The sequence below is a fragment of the Malus domestica genome, chromosome 17 (assembly GCF_042453785.1).
Source record: "Malus domestica chromosome 17, GDT2T_hap1".
NCBI lineage: Eukaryota > Viridiplantae > Streptophyta > Magnoliopsida > Rosales > Rosaceae > Malus > Malus domestica.
Window position 1 is genome coordinate 31,133,310 of NC_091677.1, and position 14,837 is coordinate 31,148,146.

At 37.0% G+C, this 14,837-nt stretch overlaps 1 protein-coding gene across 1 annotated transcript; it reads left to right on the forward strand.

Annotated features, from left to right (window-relative positions):
• Positions 1-386: 386 nt before the first annotated feature.
• Positions 387-1,886, forward strand: LOC103448843 (F-box/kelch-repeat protein At3g06240). The gene has a single exon (XM_008388108.4). The coding sequence runs from the start codon at positions 484-486 to the stop codon at positions 1,696-1,698; it is 1,215 nt and encodes a 404-aa protein (XP_008386330.3). The 5' UTR covers positions 387-483; the 3' UTR covers positions 1,699-1,886.
• Positions 1,887-14,837: the final 12,951 nt, after the last annotated feature.

Genomic DNA, 14,837 nt, shown 5'->3' on the forward strand with positions numbered 1-14,837 from the left:
AAGTCTATGCGTAATCCGCGTAAAGGGTCCTTTCTGTTACGTTTTACAAAACAATTTTTGAAAAACAAATTTGTAAAAGCAATGAATGCTTTTAGTATTTAATCTCAAAAATGATTTTTGAGAAAGAAAACATTAAAAATCCGTCTACTACCAATATTTAAGAGGAGAAATTAGATTCACATCCCTCATTTTTATAATTTCATCAATCGAATGTAGAGTTAAACAGTAAATTTTGAATGGTTAGTTTTGTATCAAATAAAAAAATTTAAAAATAGTAAAGTTTGAATGTATGATTCCCCATAAAACTCGAAACTGACCGGGTTCTTTTGATAACTATATATGTTGTGGTTGTGGAACTCAGTATTGTTGAATTTTAGCATCTTATGTGGTAATCTACTAGGCCTTAGGGACTTGGAGTTTGATTTAGTTTGGCTCTCAAACCGATGGTGTTCTTTTCTGTGCATATGTACATGTGAAGAATTCATGTTGAACAAAACTGTTGAAATGTCCCAGGTGCATGACAGTGAAACTCCTGAAGATAGGGTGGTCGAAATCCTGTCTAGGTTGCCGCCCAAGTCTCTTATGCGATTCAAATGCATACACAAGTCTTGGTGCACTCTCATCAATAGTCCAAGTTTTGTGGCCAAATACCTCAGCAATTCCGTGGACAACAAACTCTCATCCTCCACTTGTATCCTTCTCAACCGTACTCAGATGCACGTTTTCCCGGACCAGAGTTGGAAATATGAAACTTTATGGTCCATGATGAATCTTTCCAATTATAGTGATGAGCACAACCTTCAATACGATTTTAAGGACCTAAATATACCGTTTCCAACTGAAGACCATCATCCTGTGCAAATTCACAGTTATTGCAATGGTATTGTATGTGTAATAACAGGGAAAAGTGTTCGTATTTTATGCAATCCTGCAACACGGGAATTCAGGCAACTTCCTGCTTCATGCCTTCTTCTACCTTCCCCTCCAGAGGGAAAATTCCAATTGGAGACGATCTTTGAAGGATTAGGATTCGGCTATGATTACAAAGCTAAAGAATACAAGGTTGTGCAAATTATAGAAAATTGTGAGTATTCAGATGATGAGCGAAGATATTATCATCGTATTGCTCTTCCTCACACGGCTGAGGTATACACCGCGACAGCTAACTCTTGGAAAGAGATTAAGATTGAGATATCAAGTAAAACCTATCAGTGTTATGGTTCAGAATACTTGAAGGGATTTTGTTATTGGCTTGCAAACGATGGCGAGGAATACATACTTTCATTTGATTTAGGTGATGAAATATTTCATAAAATACAATTGCCTTCTAGGAGAGAATCTGGTTTTAAATTTTGTAATATTTTTCTGTGTAATGAATCCATTGCTTCGTTTTGCTGTTGTTATGATCCAAAGAATGAGGATTCTACATTATGTGAAATATGGGTAATGGATGACTATGGCGGAGTTAAGAGTTCTTGGACAAAACTCGTAACTGTTGGACCCTTAAAAGGCATTAATGAGAATCCATTGGCATTTTGGAAAAGTGACGAGCTTCTTATGGTTTCCTGCGATGGAAGCGTCACCTCTTATAATTCTAGTACCAAAAATCTCAGCTATCTTAATATTCCTCCTATTCTCAATGAGGTTAGAGATTTCCAAGCTGTTATTTATGTGGAAAGTATTGTTTCAGTCAAGTGAGCGTAAATTAAGTTCCATTTTCTTCTGGATGCATGTTATAAGATGCATCGATGGAACATTGTTATGTTGAGATTATATCGACAGATGTAGTACTCATAGCCTAGCGCTGTTCAAAATTTCATCTTGTGTTACATTTAGCTTTCGTATATGAATTTTTACTGTGCCCTTCCCCATGCAGTTTTATTTTATTTTATTGCATTTTTTCTTGGTCCCTTAATCTCAATTCATGTACATAATAAAATATTATTTTTATTAATTTCCACAACTCATATTTTTCTACAGTCCAATGGTATTCCTCTTCACTTGTAAGTAAAAAGTCTTAGATTCGATTCTCGCTAAAGGCAAATTTGAATCCCATTATTACAAGCTCATTGTTAGACTTAACCCACTTTCCTACCCCTTAGTATAAATAATATTGTTTGCTCAAAAAAAAAAAATCATTAGCTTAATTAATCATGGTAATGCATTCCTGCATGACACCAAGGTCTATGTCTCAAAACATCCTCAAGAGCATCAATGATACTTACGTCTCAAATCACAGTTCTTTAGACCGAAACCAAAAGATTTTCTCTAGATCCAAACCAGGGCATTTGCCACAAAGTTTGTTCCCAATATATATAATGAAATTCAACGTCAAATGAAAATTACACCGATAATAACATCAATAAGGACTTCAAAATCTCCCTCCATCTCCATGTTTTTGTTTTAGATTTATTAAAGTGTTTACTTACTGTATACAGTTATGCTAGAAGGTGGCATTAAGAGGTTGTAACGACTTAATCATAATTCAAATCTCATTTGAAAGAGAATACTATTGTAGGGGCTGGTTTGGTATTGCTGTGCTTTGAAAAAAAGCTGCTGTGAAAATAAGCGGCTGTGCTGTGAGAATAAGCGGCTGTGAAATAAATCAGCAGAGCGTTTGGTAAACTTTTTTGTAAAAGTGCTTTTGGAAAAAAAAAGTAGTCTGATAGTGGGTCTTTGCATTAAAGGAGCACTGTAGCTCAGTGTGCTTTGAAAAAAAGCCAGTTTTCCAAAGCTGCAAATAGCAGCTTCAGCTTTTTCCTTTGATTTCAGCTTATTCTCACAGCAGCTTCCAAAATAAGCCCTTTTTTTTCAGTTTACCAAACACCTAAAACCCTCACAGCTTTTTTTCATAGGTATTTTTTTTTAAGCACCTCACTCCCAAACTAGGTCTAGATAGTATAAAGCCATCACCTACACCAAAAAGAGGACCATGACTTGGTTCACCAATCACCTTCTTGTATATGATCATTTTGTCTTTCCATTGCAGTAGTCTTTTTATTGTCTATTTTTTCCTTCAATAAAATTGTAATATATAAGCATAGGTTATACACACAATAACATGTAATAAAAGAGTGCGACAACACATAAAGTTATTTAGTGGAATTTTTTGGAACAATCAATTGGGCTAGGTTTAATTCTAGTACGATCAAGCTATTAAGATTTTAAAATATAAAGTTCATTAAATAAATTTTAAATATGCAAAACGACTGTGTGAAAACAAAGCATAAACATAGTATTTTACCTCATCTTTTCTATACGTTGTCATTGAAATTGAACTTGTTGTGTGCACGATTGTGGACTGCTTCCTATTGCATGCGTTTTGCGCACTTTGTTTCTACATGAAAAAGAAAGCAAAGCTAAAATCCAACTATCTCTCATCAAGCATCTACATGTAAGTAAATAATACATTAACCATCAAAAGATGATATTACTAAAATAAAACTTTTACCTTCCACTTAGGCTTCTCCCATTTTTCAACCATTTTAAACTAAATTCCTCAATAGTCTTGTACTTTTGAAAAACTAAATTCCTCAATGTGCTTAAACAAACGGCATATCTTGTTTTAATATGTCAACACCACAAATTTTATCTTACCCTACCAAATTTTTCAGCGACGGAAACAATTTCGTCTGTTAAAGCTATCTAACACGACGGACATCGCCAGTGTTAGGGCAGTATTAGTCAGCAAAGCAAACTTCTCTCGAAAGTTCTTACACGATGAATATAGTTTGTAGATGAAGAGACAATTCGCCGGGTAAAATTTTGACCCCAAGGAGGAAAAATTTTAACCGATAAACAAATTGTTAATGTAGACAGAGGAAGAACGAATGAGAAGATAAGGATTCAAGAACTAGAGAGAGAGAGTAAGGTTTAGAGAGAGAAGCTGCAAAGACTTGTTGTATTAATCTTTCTTAACCTCTAAGCCATTACAATCTCTTTTTTAACACATGGCATAATCCTAGCCACTATCTATATCCTTACATGCCCCCTTAAACTCATGCCTTGGAGGAACCAAGCATGAGGTTGAAGCAATGAGATCGAAATAGAGGAGCACTGAGGCCTTTAGTTAGTATATCGGCAAATTGTTCCCGAGAAGAAACAAACTGAACCAGGAGTGTCTTCTTAGCAACGCGTTCACGGACAAAGTGCACATCAATCTCAATATGCTTGGTCCGTTGATGCTGAACATGATTGAACGACAATGCAATGGCAGAAAGATTATCACAGAAGAGCACATGAGCATCACAGATTTGAATATGCAGGATTTGTAACAGTTGCTGAATCCAGTCAAGCTCAGCAGTTGTAGTGGACATAGCCCTGTACTCAGCCTATGTAGAGGACCTGGAAACCGTGTTTGCTTCTTGGAGGACCATGAAATAGGATTATTGCCCAAAAAGACAACCATGCCAGTAGTTGATCGGCGATCATTAGGGTCCCCTGCCCAGCCTGCATCACTAAAAGCCTTTAATGACAAAGCACCCCGAGTATAAGAGAGACCAACCAATAAAGTACCCTTGAGATATCGCAGAATACGTTTCACTGCTGTGAAATGGGACATCATTGGAGACTGCATAAATTGGCAGACTTGATGAACTGAGAAAGTAATGTCAGGCCTAGTGAAAGTGAGATACTGTAACGCTCCAACAATGCTCCTATACGCTGTTGGATTGTTGTATGGAAGACCATCATCCTTTAATAGTCGATTATAAGGAAGACATGGAGTGTCACAGGCTTTGCAATCCATCATGTCAACCTTTTCCAATAAATCTTGGATATACTTTGATTGTGACAAGAATAAGCCTTGAGCAGTTTTGGTAACCTGAATCCCCAGAAAGTAATGCAACTCTCCCAAGTCCTTGATATCAAATTCAGTTGTCAAGGATTGAATAACCTGTTGAATAGCAAAAGAAGAACTCCCAGAGATAATAATGTCATCCACATAAAGTAAGAGGATGACAATATCACTTCCAACAAACTTAACAAACAAGGAAGAATCAGAATATGTAGACTGAAATCCCAAAGATGGAAGAAAACCTGTGAACCTCTCATTCCAGGCTCGAGGAGCCTGTTTTAATCCATATAAGGACTTATGAAGTCTGCACACGAGCTCAGGATAAGAATGATCTTCAAAACCAGGAGGTTGAGCCATGTAGACCTCTTCATTCAACACTCCATGTAGGAAGGTATTCTTCACGTCCAACTGCCTCAGGGACCAATTAAAGTGGGATGCCAAAGCTAGAACAAGACGCACGGTGGTTGGCTTGACCACTGGACTAAAAGTCTCCCCATAATCTAAGCCAGGTTCTTGATTAAACCCCTTGGCAACCAAGCGGGCCTTATGTCGAGCAATAGAACCATCGGAGTTCGTTTTGAGCTTAAACACCCATTTGCAACCCACCAGGTTCTTTTTAGGTGGCAAAGGAACGAGACTCCATGTGTTTTGATTGTGAAGGGCAGCTAACTCTTCTTTCATAGCATTCAACCAAACTGGGGCTTTCAAAGCAGACTTATACGTAGCAGGTTCCACTTGAGCTAAATCAACCGGACTAGAATCATGGAGCTGACTGAGCAACACTTTCTTTTTTATTATACCATCCTTACTTCTTGTTTGCATAGGATGTAGATTAAGCGGTGCTATAGGCAAGACCACTTGAAGGTGATCCGAATTGAACATAGGATCCACATGGAGTAATGGTGAAGAACTTGCAGGTGCAGTAATGGACGGAGAAGCAACATTCTCTGGTGATGACAATGTGCTAGGGGATGGTACTGATACATAAGGAGAAGTATTGGGTGAAGAAGACATGGGAATAGAGGATGAAGAGACAACATGATTCAATGATAGAGATGGTGAGGGTGAGAGTGTAATTGGAGGCTGAACTAAGGTGTTATTCAGATCAAGAACAGGATGTAAAGGGAAAGACTGAGGGATAGGTACTGGGACATATGTAGATAGAGGTTTCATAGTCAAATGAGGATATGGGAATCTGGACTCATTGAAGACAACATGTCGAGATATATAAACTCTACCTGTTAAGACATCACAACATATAAAACCCTTGTACTTTGAGGCATACCCAAGGAAAACACATTCTGTGGTTTTAGGTTGTAACTTGGTTTTGTTGTAAGGTCTCAATAGTGGAAAGCAAGAACAACCAAAGACTCGAAGATGAGTTAAGATAGGAGGGGTTCCAAAGAGAGCCTCAAAAGGTGAACAATTCTTCAAGATAGGAGTAGGCATACGATTTATAAGATACACAGCAACATGACAGGCAAAGGACCAGAAATGAGAAGGCAATTTTGCAGATTGTAGGAGTGTGACAGTGGTTTTAATAATGTGCCTGTGTTTCCTCTCAGCCAAACCGTTTTGTTCTGGAGTATATGGGCACGACTTATGGTGTGTAATACCTTTACTATGAAGGAAAGATTGAAGTTTAACACTGGAATATTCTCCACCACCATCAGTTTGTAATGTTTTGATAGATGCTGAGAATTGTGTTTGTACAAAAGAGTAAAACCCAACAAACGTTTCAAAAAAGTCGGACTTGTAGACAAGGGGAAACAACCAACAATAACGAGTGCACTCATCAATAAGAGTCACATAGTATTTATAGCCATCAATGGAAGTACATGGAGAAGGACCCCAAAGGTCACTGTGTACAGTTTCAAAAGGAATGACAGACTTATGATCACTAGACTGAAAAGGCAGTTTAGTAAACTTGCCTTCTAAGCAACCATGACACATCAATGGGACATCATCCTTTGTACAAGAAATGGAAGACTTATGGAGCATTATTTTGGCTATGTTATTAGTAGGATGACCTAACCTACTATGCCAGAGATGAGAACTGACAATCTGACCAAGAAATGCAGAAGCTGGAGAAGGGCCTGGACTATGTAATGTGTGAGGACGTAGGGGTGAAAAGATGGGATAGAGTCCATTACTGCATGGGCCTTTGTATAATATCCTCCCTGTGACCTTGTCCTGAATCCAGAAATCATAAGCATCAAATATTAACCAACAATTGTTATCAAGACAAATTTTGTGAACTGATAACAAGTTGCTGGAAAGTCTAGGCACATAGAGAACAAAATTGAGTTTTAGTGGATGCATAGGTGTTTGAATAATGGAGCTACCAATATGAGATATTTGCAAACCTTCACCATTTGCAGTTTGTACAGTCTCATTTGTGGGATAAGGAGAAGCTAATGACAAGTTACTGAGGTCAGCGGTCATATAATTTGTAGCACCTGAATCAGTGATCCAAATCTGTGGTTGATGAGAGGATGTGGAAGCTGGAGACGATTTAGAAGTAACTGTGTGCATAGCTTGCATATGAGACTGAGGTGAGAATGGTGGAGCACCAAAGTTAGGAGTAGAAGAAGGATACGCAGTCATAGGTGCTGTATAATGATAGGGACCACTGAAGTTAGGACCTTTGTCATTGAAGAAGCAATACCAGGTAGTGTGATTTGCTTTACCACAGATGTTACAACCTTGCCTATCTGTTGGTTTGGAGTTACAGAATGGAGCCGTGTGACCAAATGTATTACACAATTGACAAGAAACCTATGGTGTGGTATGAGGACCAAAATACTGTGGTGGTGAAGGGCCAAGAACACCAGGATTCGAATTAGGAAAATTAGTGTGAAACTGCTGTCGAGAATTAGGATGAGGATACCTATTCCCTTGATTAAATTTTCCTTTGCCCTTCTTGTTGATAAAAGATCGATAGCCTCCTGAAGAACCAGAATAACCACTATTGAAACCATTATTGTGGCCCGAGAAACCAAGACCTGAACCCCCAGATCGAGGTGGAGTGGTAGAGGACTTAGAACCAGAATTATTAGCCATTATGGCAGTGAGAATCGATGAGTTCACATTGCTGTCAACAATCAGCTCCTCAGCTAGCAATTGTACCCTAAACTCCTTGAGAGAAATAACATTTTCACGACCCCGAATAACACTGCGGAAGGTATTATACTCAGGAGGTAAGCCATTAAGAGCAAGTATAACAATATCCTCATCGGCAAAAGTAACCCCAGCGGCTGACAAATAATCCCGAGCTTCCTTAATACGCTGCAGATATTGAGACACCGAATCTGAACCCTTTCGAATAGTCTGAAGATTCGACTTAAGTTGAAATATACTAGTACGAGATACCACCGAAAATTGTTCCTTCAACCGAGTCCACAGGTCACAAGCACTGGTACTACCAATGGCACATGAAATCACTACGGGAGACAAAGTAGCAGTGATCAACTGCATAAGAGCACGGTCGTGCATCTTCCAAACAATATAGTGTTCATTCTCGGTTAGAGTAGAGCTATCACCAGAACCATTAGAATTAGCAGAACCAGTAACATATCGAGGGGGACACACATGTGAACCATCAACAAAAGCCAAGATGCCATGACCTTCAAGCAACAATTGCATTTGACATTGCCAATTCAAGTAATTCGAATCATCAAGCTACACATTTACAGACGTAGAGATCGTAGAGATAAGACCAGTGATCGGAGACTGTAAAATTTGTAATTGTGATGCATTCACCATAGTTGCAAGAGCAAAAGAACACAATTTATAATAGAGGAAAAATGACAAACACCTGGTGTGCACAAGAAAACCAACAGGAACAGAAACCCTAGAATTTGCAGACTAAGAATACCAGAGTTGCAGACGAAGAATACCAGAATTACAGACAAAGAAGATGAGCGGAAGCAGCCAGAGGATCGAAGATTACAGCGCGAGCATCATCGGCTCTGATACCATGTTAATGTAGACAGAGGAAGAACGAATGAGAAGATAAGGATTCAAGAACTAGAGAGAGAGAGTAAGGTTTAGAGAGAGAAGCTGCAAAGACTTGTTGTATTAATCTTTCTTAACCTCTAAGCCATTACAATGATCTATTTATATAAAAGACTACCTTTCTAACTGACTAACTAAACATTCACAGTCTCTTTTTTAACACATGGCATAATCCTAGCCACTATCTATATCCTGACACAAATGTGTCATTATGGTAGAATGATTTATCCGACGGAGTAGTTTGTCGAGAAACTTTTCTCGAAGTGGTCAAAAGTCCATTTGCCACGTGTCAAAAAAGTCCACCGCCAAAACATTACCCCACTCGTGTTTGTAGTTACCCGATGGAGTAGTTCGTTCTCAAGTGCTGTTTATAAGTCTGTGCTTCCACTTTATTTTTCTCATCCATATCCATACATTCATTTTCCTCCACCATCTCCTCCCATTCTAAACCCTCAACACAAATTTATGAAAACGCATCATTAGCAAATGCAAGAACATGGTGAGGATACCATCGTAACGTTAAAGGCGGCGACGAACACAGTTGAACACGGTGGTGAACAAAAGTTGCTAGAATTTCTTGCATGTGGAAGAACATGATGAGAATACTACCATAATGGGCGAAACGCCCTAAATTGTAAGGCTGGGTTGGTCAAGAAAAAAGGCTCAGCCTTGTTTGTAAAGCTCAGGCGGCATTGGATTTAAAAGTGCTCCTAGTGAGTTCGCAGCCGAGCTTTTATTTTAAATCATTTGTGTTTTGTTTTAAATGCATTCCTACGTGGTCAGGAATCAGAGCATATCCAGGTGCCAGTACTCGGAGCATTTCTGCATGGTTAGGAATAAGAGCATTTCTGCCTGATTTGTAAGTTGTAAATCATATTGTTCAAGAATCAGAGGATTGGGTGATATTATGTAAACTTTTATATATTTTCATTATTTTGAAATAGTTGTAAAGTTGTAAACCATATGGTTGAGCTTTTGTTCATGGAAATTTGCATTTTGTTTAATGAAAGGAGAAACAAATTCGTTGAAACTAGTTTTACCAAATGTATATGTGTTATGGTATCTAATTCGACAAGAATAGGGGACTTCATAACATAAAAATGGTAGATATTGAAGAATATATGTTTTGATGATATTTTACAAAAAATTGTAAATGTAAGTAGAATTTATTGATAATATTTGGTCAAAAATACACCTTTCGAAGTGTTCCAAATACCTAAGGGAGAGTGGCAAATGAACTTTAATGTCGCTTACCTGACGAAATATTGTCGGTTTAGAGTTTAATGGTCATCAAAAGTAGCACTTCAAATTGGACTTGGATCCTCTCCTGAGCTAATGGAGAGGATCCTCCTGACCACTAATCATGGACCGTTGGATTTTTATCCAACGGCTACAAACAAGGGGGTCCCTTTAAAGTTATAATAATTATAACCGTTGGATAAAAATCCAACGACCCATGATTAGTGGTCAGGAGGATCCTCTCCATTAGCTCAGGAGAGGATCCAAATCCCTTCAAATTTGCAAGTTGTCACATAAATCCAAACACGTGTGTTGGGAATCTACTAACAGAAACTTCGTCGACGGAGATTTGTCGGGTAAACACATATTGGTCAAAAGTGCAAAACTTTTATTCCAAAGTGTCACAGATACCTAGTGGCATGTGAATCAACTCACACAGAAATTGTGAAATATATTGCAAAAATATACCAACTATTTATATAATCAAATATAACAAATTAAATGAATAATCACTATCAGTCTTATAAAAAATTAAATGAGGAAAAGAATAAGAATATCTAACATATGAACCGAATAAAAGCGTGATGTCGTTTCCCTAAAGCTTTAAACGTCTCCCCACATGCAAGTTATGGAAGTGCCTACAACTCCAAGATACAACTCAAAGTCTCACATGATATTTGATCTGCTATGCACGCCAACGGCAGACGGGATTGCCAAGTAGTGATTAATTGCCCAAGAATTCTAAAATAGAAATTGTAGGAATGTAATTGATGATGAAAGAGATGTGAGAAGTGGAGATAGAATAGCTTTTTCACATATTTGTTTTATGTCTGAGGTTTCTTGTTTAAAGAACTTCTCATACCCTTTCAGAAAGAGATTATGACTTTTCAACTAAAATACCACTCTAAAATATTAAAAATAATTAAAATAACCAATAATCTCCCACAAGATTCAAAACTCTATGAGGAATAAAATAGACACATTTGAAGAAATAAAAGTTTGGGCAATCTGTATACATGCAATAAGTGTAGTTGTCTTTTGGACTTGAACCTACACTTAGTGTTCATAGTTTTCAACTGAAGGAATTATTGTGAACCAAGCCTTGAACTAGATTCCTCTAATTTAGATTACAACATATGACACACACAGGATTGATCAAAAACTTGTCGCGGGTTAGTGCTATTTATGGCCATGCACTTAATCTTGATTCTCAAGAGTGTTATTAGAGCACAACCTAGTTCTCATAGTCACGGCCTCACAACTACTCTCACATAGGTGAGTCTTCCAAGAGTACATGTGACCTATGCCCTACGGAAGATTGCCCGCCTTGGAACTCATTCAGGACAATGTCCTTCCTTAACATCACATATCATCAGCACAAATGTCACAGGGGGATGAGCATGGGATTTTATTTCAGATATCCTATTTTAAAGTGCTGGAATATAAGCCATGCAACATGGATTGTTTCTACCCATTGAACATTTTTCATGGGATCTCTAATCACAAAGGTTGGGTTTCCTCTCTAGGTGACTTCCTTATGGGTTTAAGCCCATCCCCCTCGACAAATATAGGACTCCATTCCTAAATAAACCTTCGGTCAATTAATCAGCAATATTCTTTTCTGACTTCACATAGTCCAAAGATAAAAGTTTTTTATTTAACAAGCTTCTCACATATATGTATCTAACATTGATATGTCTATTGAATTTCTTATTTGTATGTGTCTACCTCAATAAATCTATCACAACCTTATTATCACAATGTATAGAGACGGCAGGTATAGGTTTGCTCACCAATGGGATATCAAGCAAAAAATTCCCAATCCATTTAGCCACTACACATGCAGTATCAAGAGCTATGAGTTCATATTCCATTGTACTTCTTGAAATTATTGTTTGTTTCTTAGATCCCCAACATATAGCTGCTCCTCCCAATAAAAATACATATCCTGAAGTAGATTTCACTTAGGAGTTATCTATGATCCAATTTGCATCACTGTACCTTTCTACTACATAAGGAAATCCTTTATAGTTTATAGAATAACCAAAAGTTCCTCTTAGATACTTCGCCTTAAAGCATGCCAATGTTCTTTACTTGGATTATGGGTGTATCTACTTAGCCTTCCAACTGCATAAGCTATATAGGGTCTAGTTTTATATACTATATACATCAAAGACCCAATCATCTGAGAATACTGGAGTTGAGACACGGGTTCATCACTATTTTTAAGTAAGCACACACTTGGTTCATATGGTGTCGAGACAGTATTGCAATTAAAAAAAATTGAACTTCTTAAGCATTTTCTCAATTGAACTAGCTTGATTTATAATAAAAACCTGATTGTGTTCTTTCTACTTTCATTCCCAAAATAATACTGGCTTCTCCTAGATGTTTCATATCTAACATCCTTGATAGATAACACTAAACATCTTTCACAATTTCCAGACTTGTTCCAAATAATATATCATCAACGTAAAGACATAAAATACACATTGTCCATTGCATTCATCATGGTAGACACACTTTTCATGCTCATTAATTTCAAAAATCGTATTCTAAAATGACTTTATCAAAGTTTTCATACCTTTGCTTAGGAGCTTGCTTGAGTCCATATAACGATTTAACCAACTTACACACTTTATGTTCTTGGCCTTTCACTATAAATCCTTTGGTTGCTCCATGTAAATTTCTTCATCTAAGTCTTCATTCAAAAATGTTGTTTTAATATCCATTTGATGAACTACTAAATTGTGAAGAGAAGCTAACGCTATGAGGATTCTAATTGTGGTAATCCTAGACACATGAGAGTAAGTGTCAAAAGAATCAATTCCTTTCTTTTGAGTACATTCTATGGCTACTAGCATGGCTTTGTACTTGTCTATACTTCCATTAGGCTTCAGATTCTTCCTAAATACCCACTTGCAACCAATTGGTTTTGCACCGGGTGGTAAATCTATTAATTCTTGTGTTATTTTGTGAAATAGACTCAACTTCACTATTGATATCTTCTTTCCAAAATGGAGCACTGACGGAGATCATGGTTTCTTTATAGGTTGTTGGGTCACCTTCAATTAAAAAGGTATAAAAATCATCATCAAAATTCTTCTCCACTCTGGGTTTCTTATTCCTTCTAAGTTCTGTTGGAGGCTCTTCTTCATTTGTAACTTGATGACTATTACTTGTGAAGGCTTTGTCAGTACTAGTGCATGATTTATCTGCCACTTGCTTTTGCATTATAGTCTTGAAAGGAGGCATGCCTTCAAAATATGTTGCATCCCTTGACTCCAATATAGTGTGATTCGAAATTTCATTTATTTCAGAGTCGATGACAAGAAATCTGTTGGCATTACTATTATGAGCATAACCTAAGAAAACAGTATCCACAATTTTAGATCCTATCTTCTTTCTCTTAGGTTCTGGGATTGCAACTTTCGCCAAACACCCCCACACTTTCAAGACTTGAAGATTTGGAGTTCTCCTTTTCCAAATATCATATGGAGTAGTAGTATTGTCATTAATGATTACTCTATTTAATATAAAACACGTAGTCAAAATTGCTTCCCTCCACAAATTTTCAGATAATCCAGAACTCAAAAACATTGCATTCACCATGTTCAATAAGGTCCTATTCTTTCTTTCTGCAACTCCATTTGATTGTGGAGAATAGGGTGTTGTTACTTCACGTATTATACCGTGCTTTTTACAGAAGTAAGATCAATAAGAGTGTACACACCACCTTTATCAAACCTAAGTCTCTTTATCATTTTCTCTAATTGATTTTCCACTTCTGTCTTGTAAATCTTGAATTTACCAAATACTTCATCCTTGGTCTTTATCAAATAAATATAACAACACTTTGAACAATTATCTATAAATGTGACAAAATGCTTATTACCAGCTCTAGTAGGTGATCTATTTGAGTCACAAATATCACTATGTATAAGCTCTAAAATTTGGGTATTCCTTTCAATGGACTTAAAAGGTTTCTTGGGTTGTTTTGCTTGTACACAAATTTCATACATGCTTGAGATTCATATTTGACTTTTGGACTAGGTCCAAATCCATTATTTTCTTAATTTTGAACAAGTTTACATGTCCCAACCGTCCATGCCAAACATTACTAGATTCAACATTGAGAACTTTAGGAAGAGTATTGCACTCGGAAGAAACACTTAACTTAAATAATCCTTCACTAATACAACCTTTTCCAATAAATACATTATTCTAGGTTATTACAACCTTATTTGATTCCATTACAACTTTATAGCCTTGCTTTACTAAACATGATCCACCACTTATATTTCTTCTAATATCAAGTACATGTCGCACGTCCTTCAAAATTAAGACCTTTCTAGATGTCATCTTCAATTTAATGTCTCCAATTCCAAGCACTTGAGACATTGAATCATTCCCTAGAGTTACACTTCCTCCACTTGATTCATGGTAGATTTTGAAACATTAACGATCAAAATAGACATGTACATTAGCTCTAGAATCTACCCATCAATCCTTATTTTCATAAGTAAAATTGACAAAGGAATCATACTTAAAATGTGTTTGAGAACATTGTTGCTCCATCAACATATTCAGTTGAGCTTTTGGACCAATATGATTTGACTTAGACTTGTTCTCCTCAGTCTTCTTGTATAAGCAATCCTTACACTAGTAGAAAAAAAAACTTGCACGACGAACAATAATTCGTCGCACAAGAGGCACTTGGGCGACGTAAAAACGTATTTGTCGCGCAAAATAGAAAAACATATTGAAAAAAAAAACTACACGATGA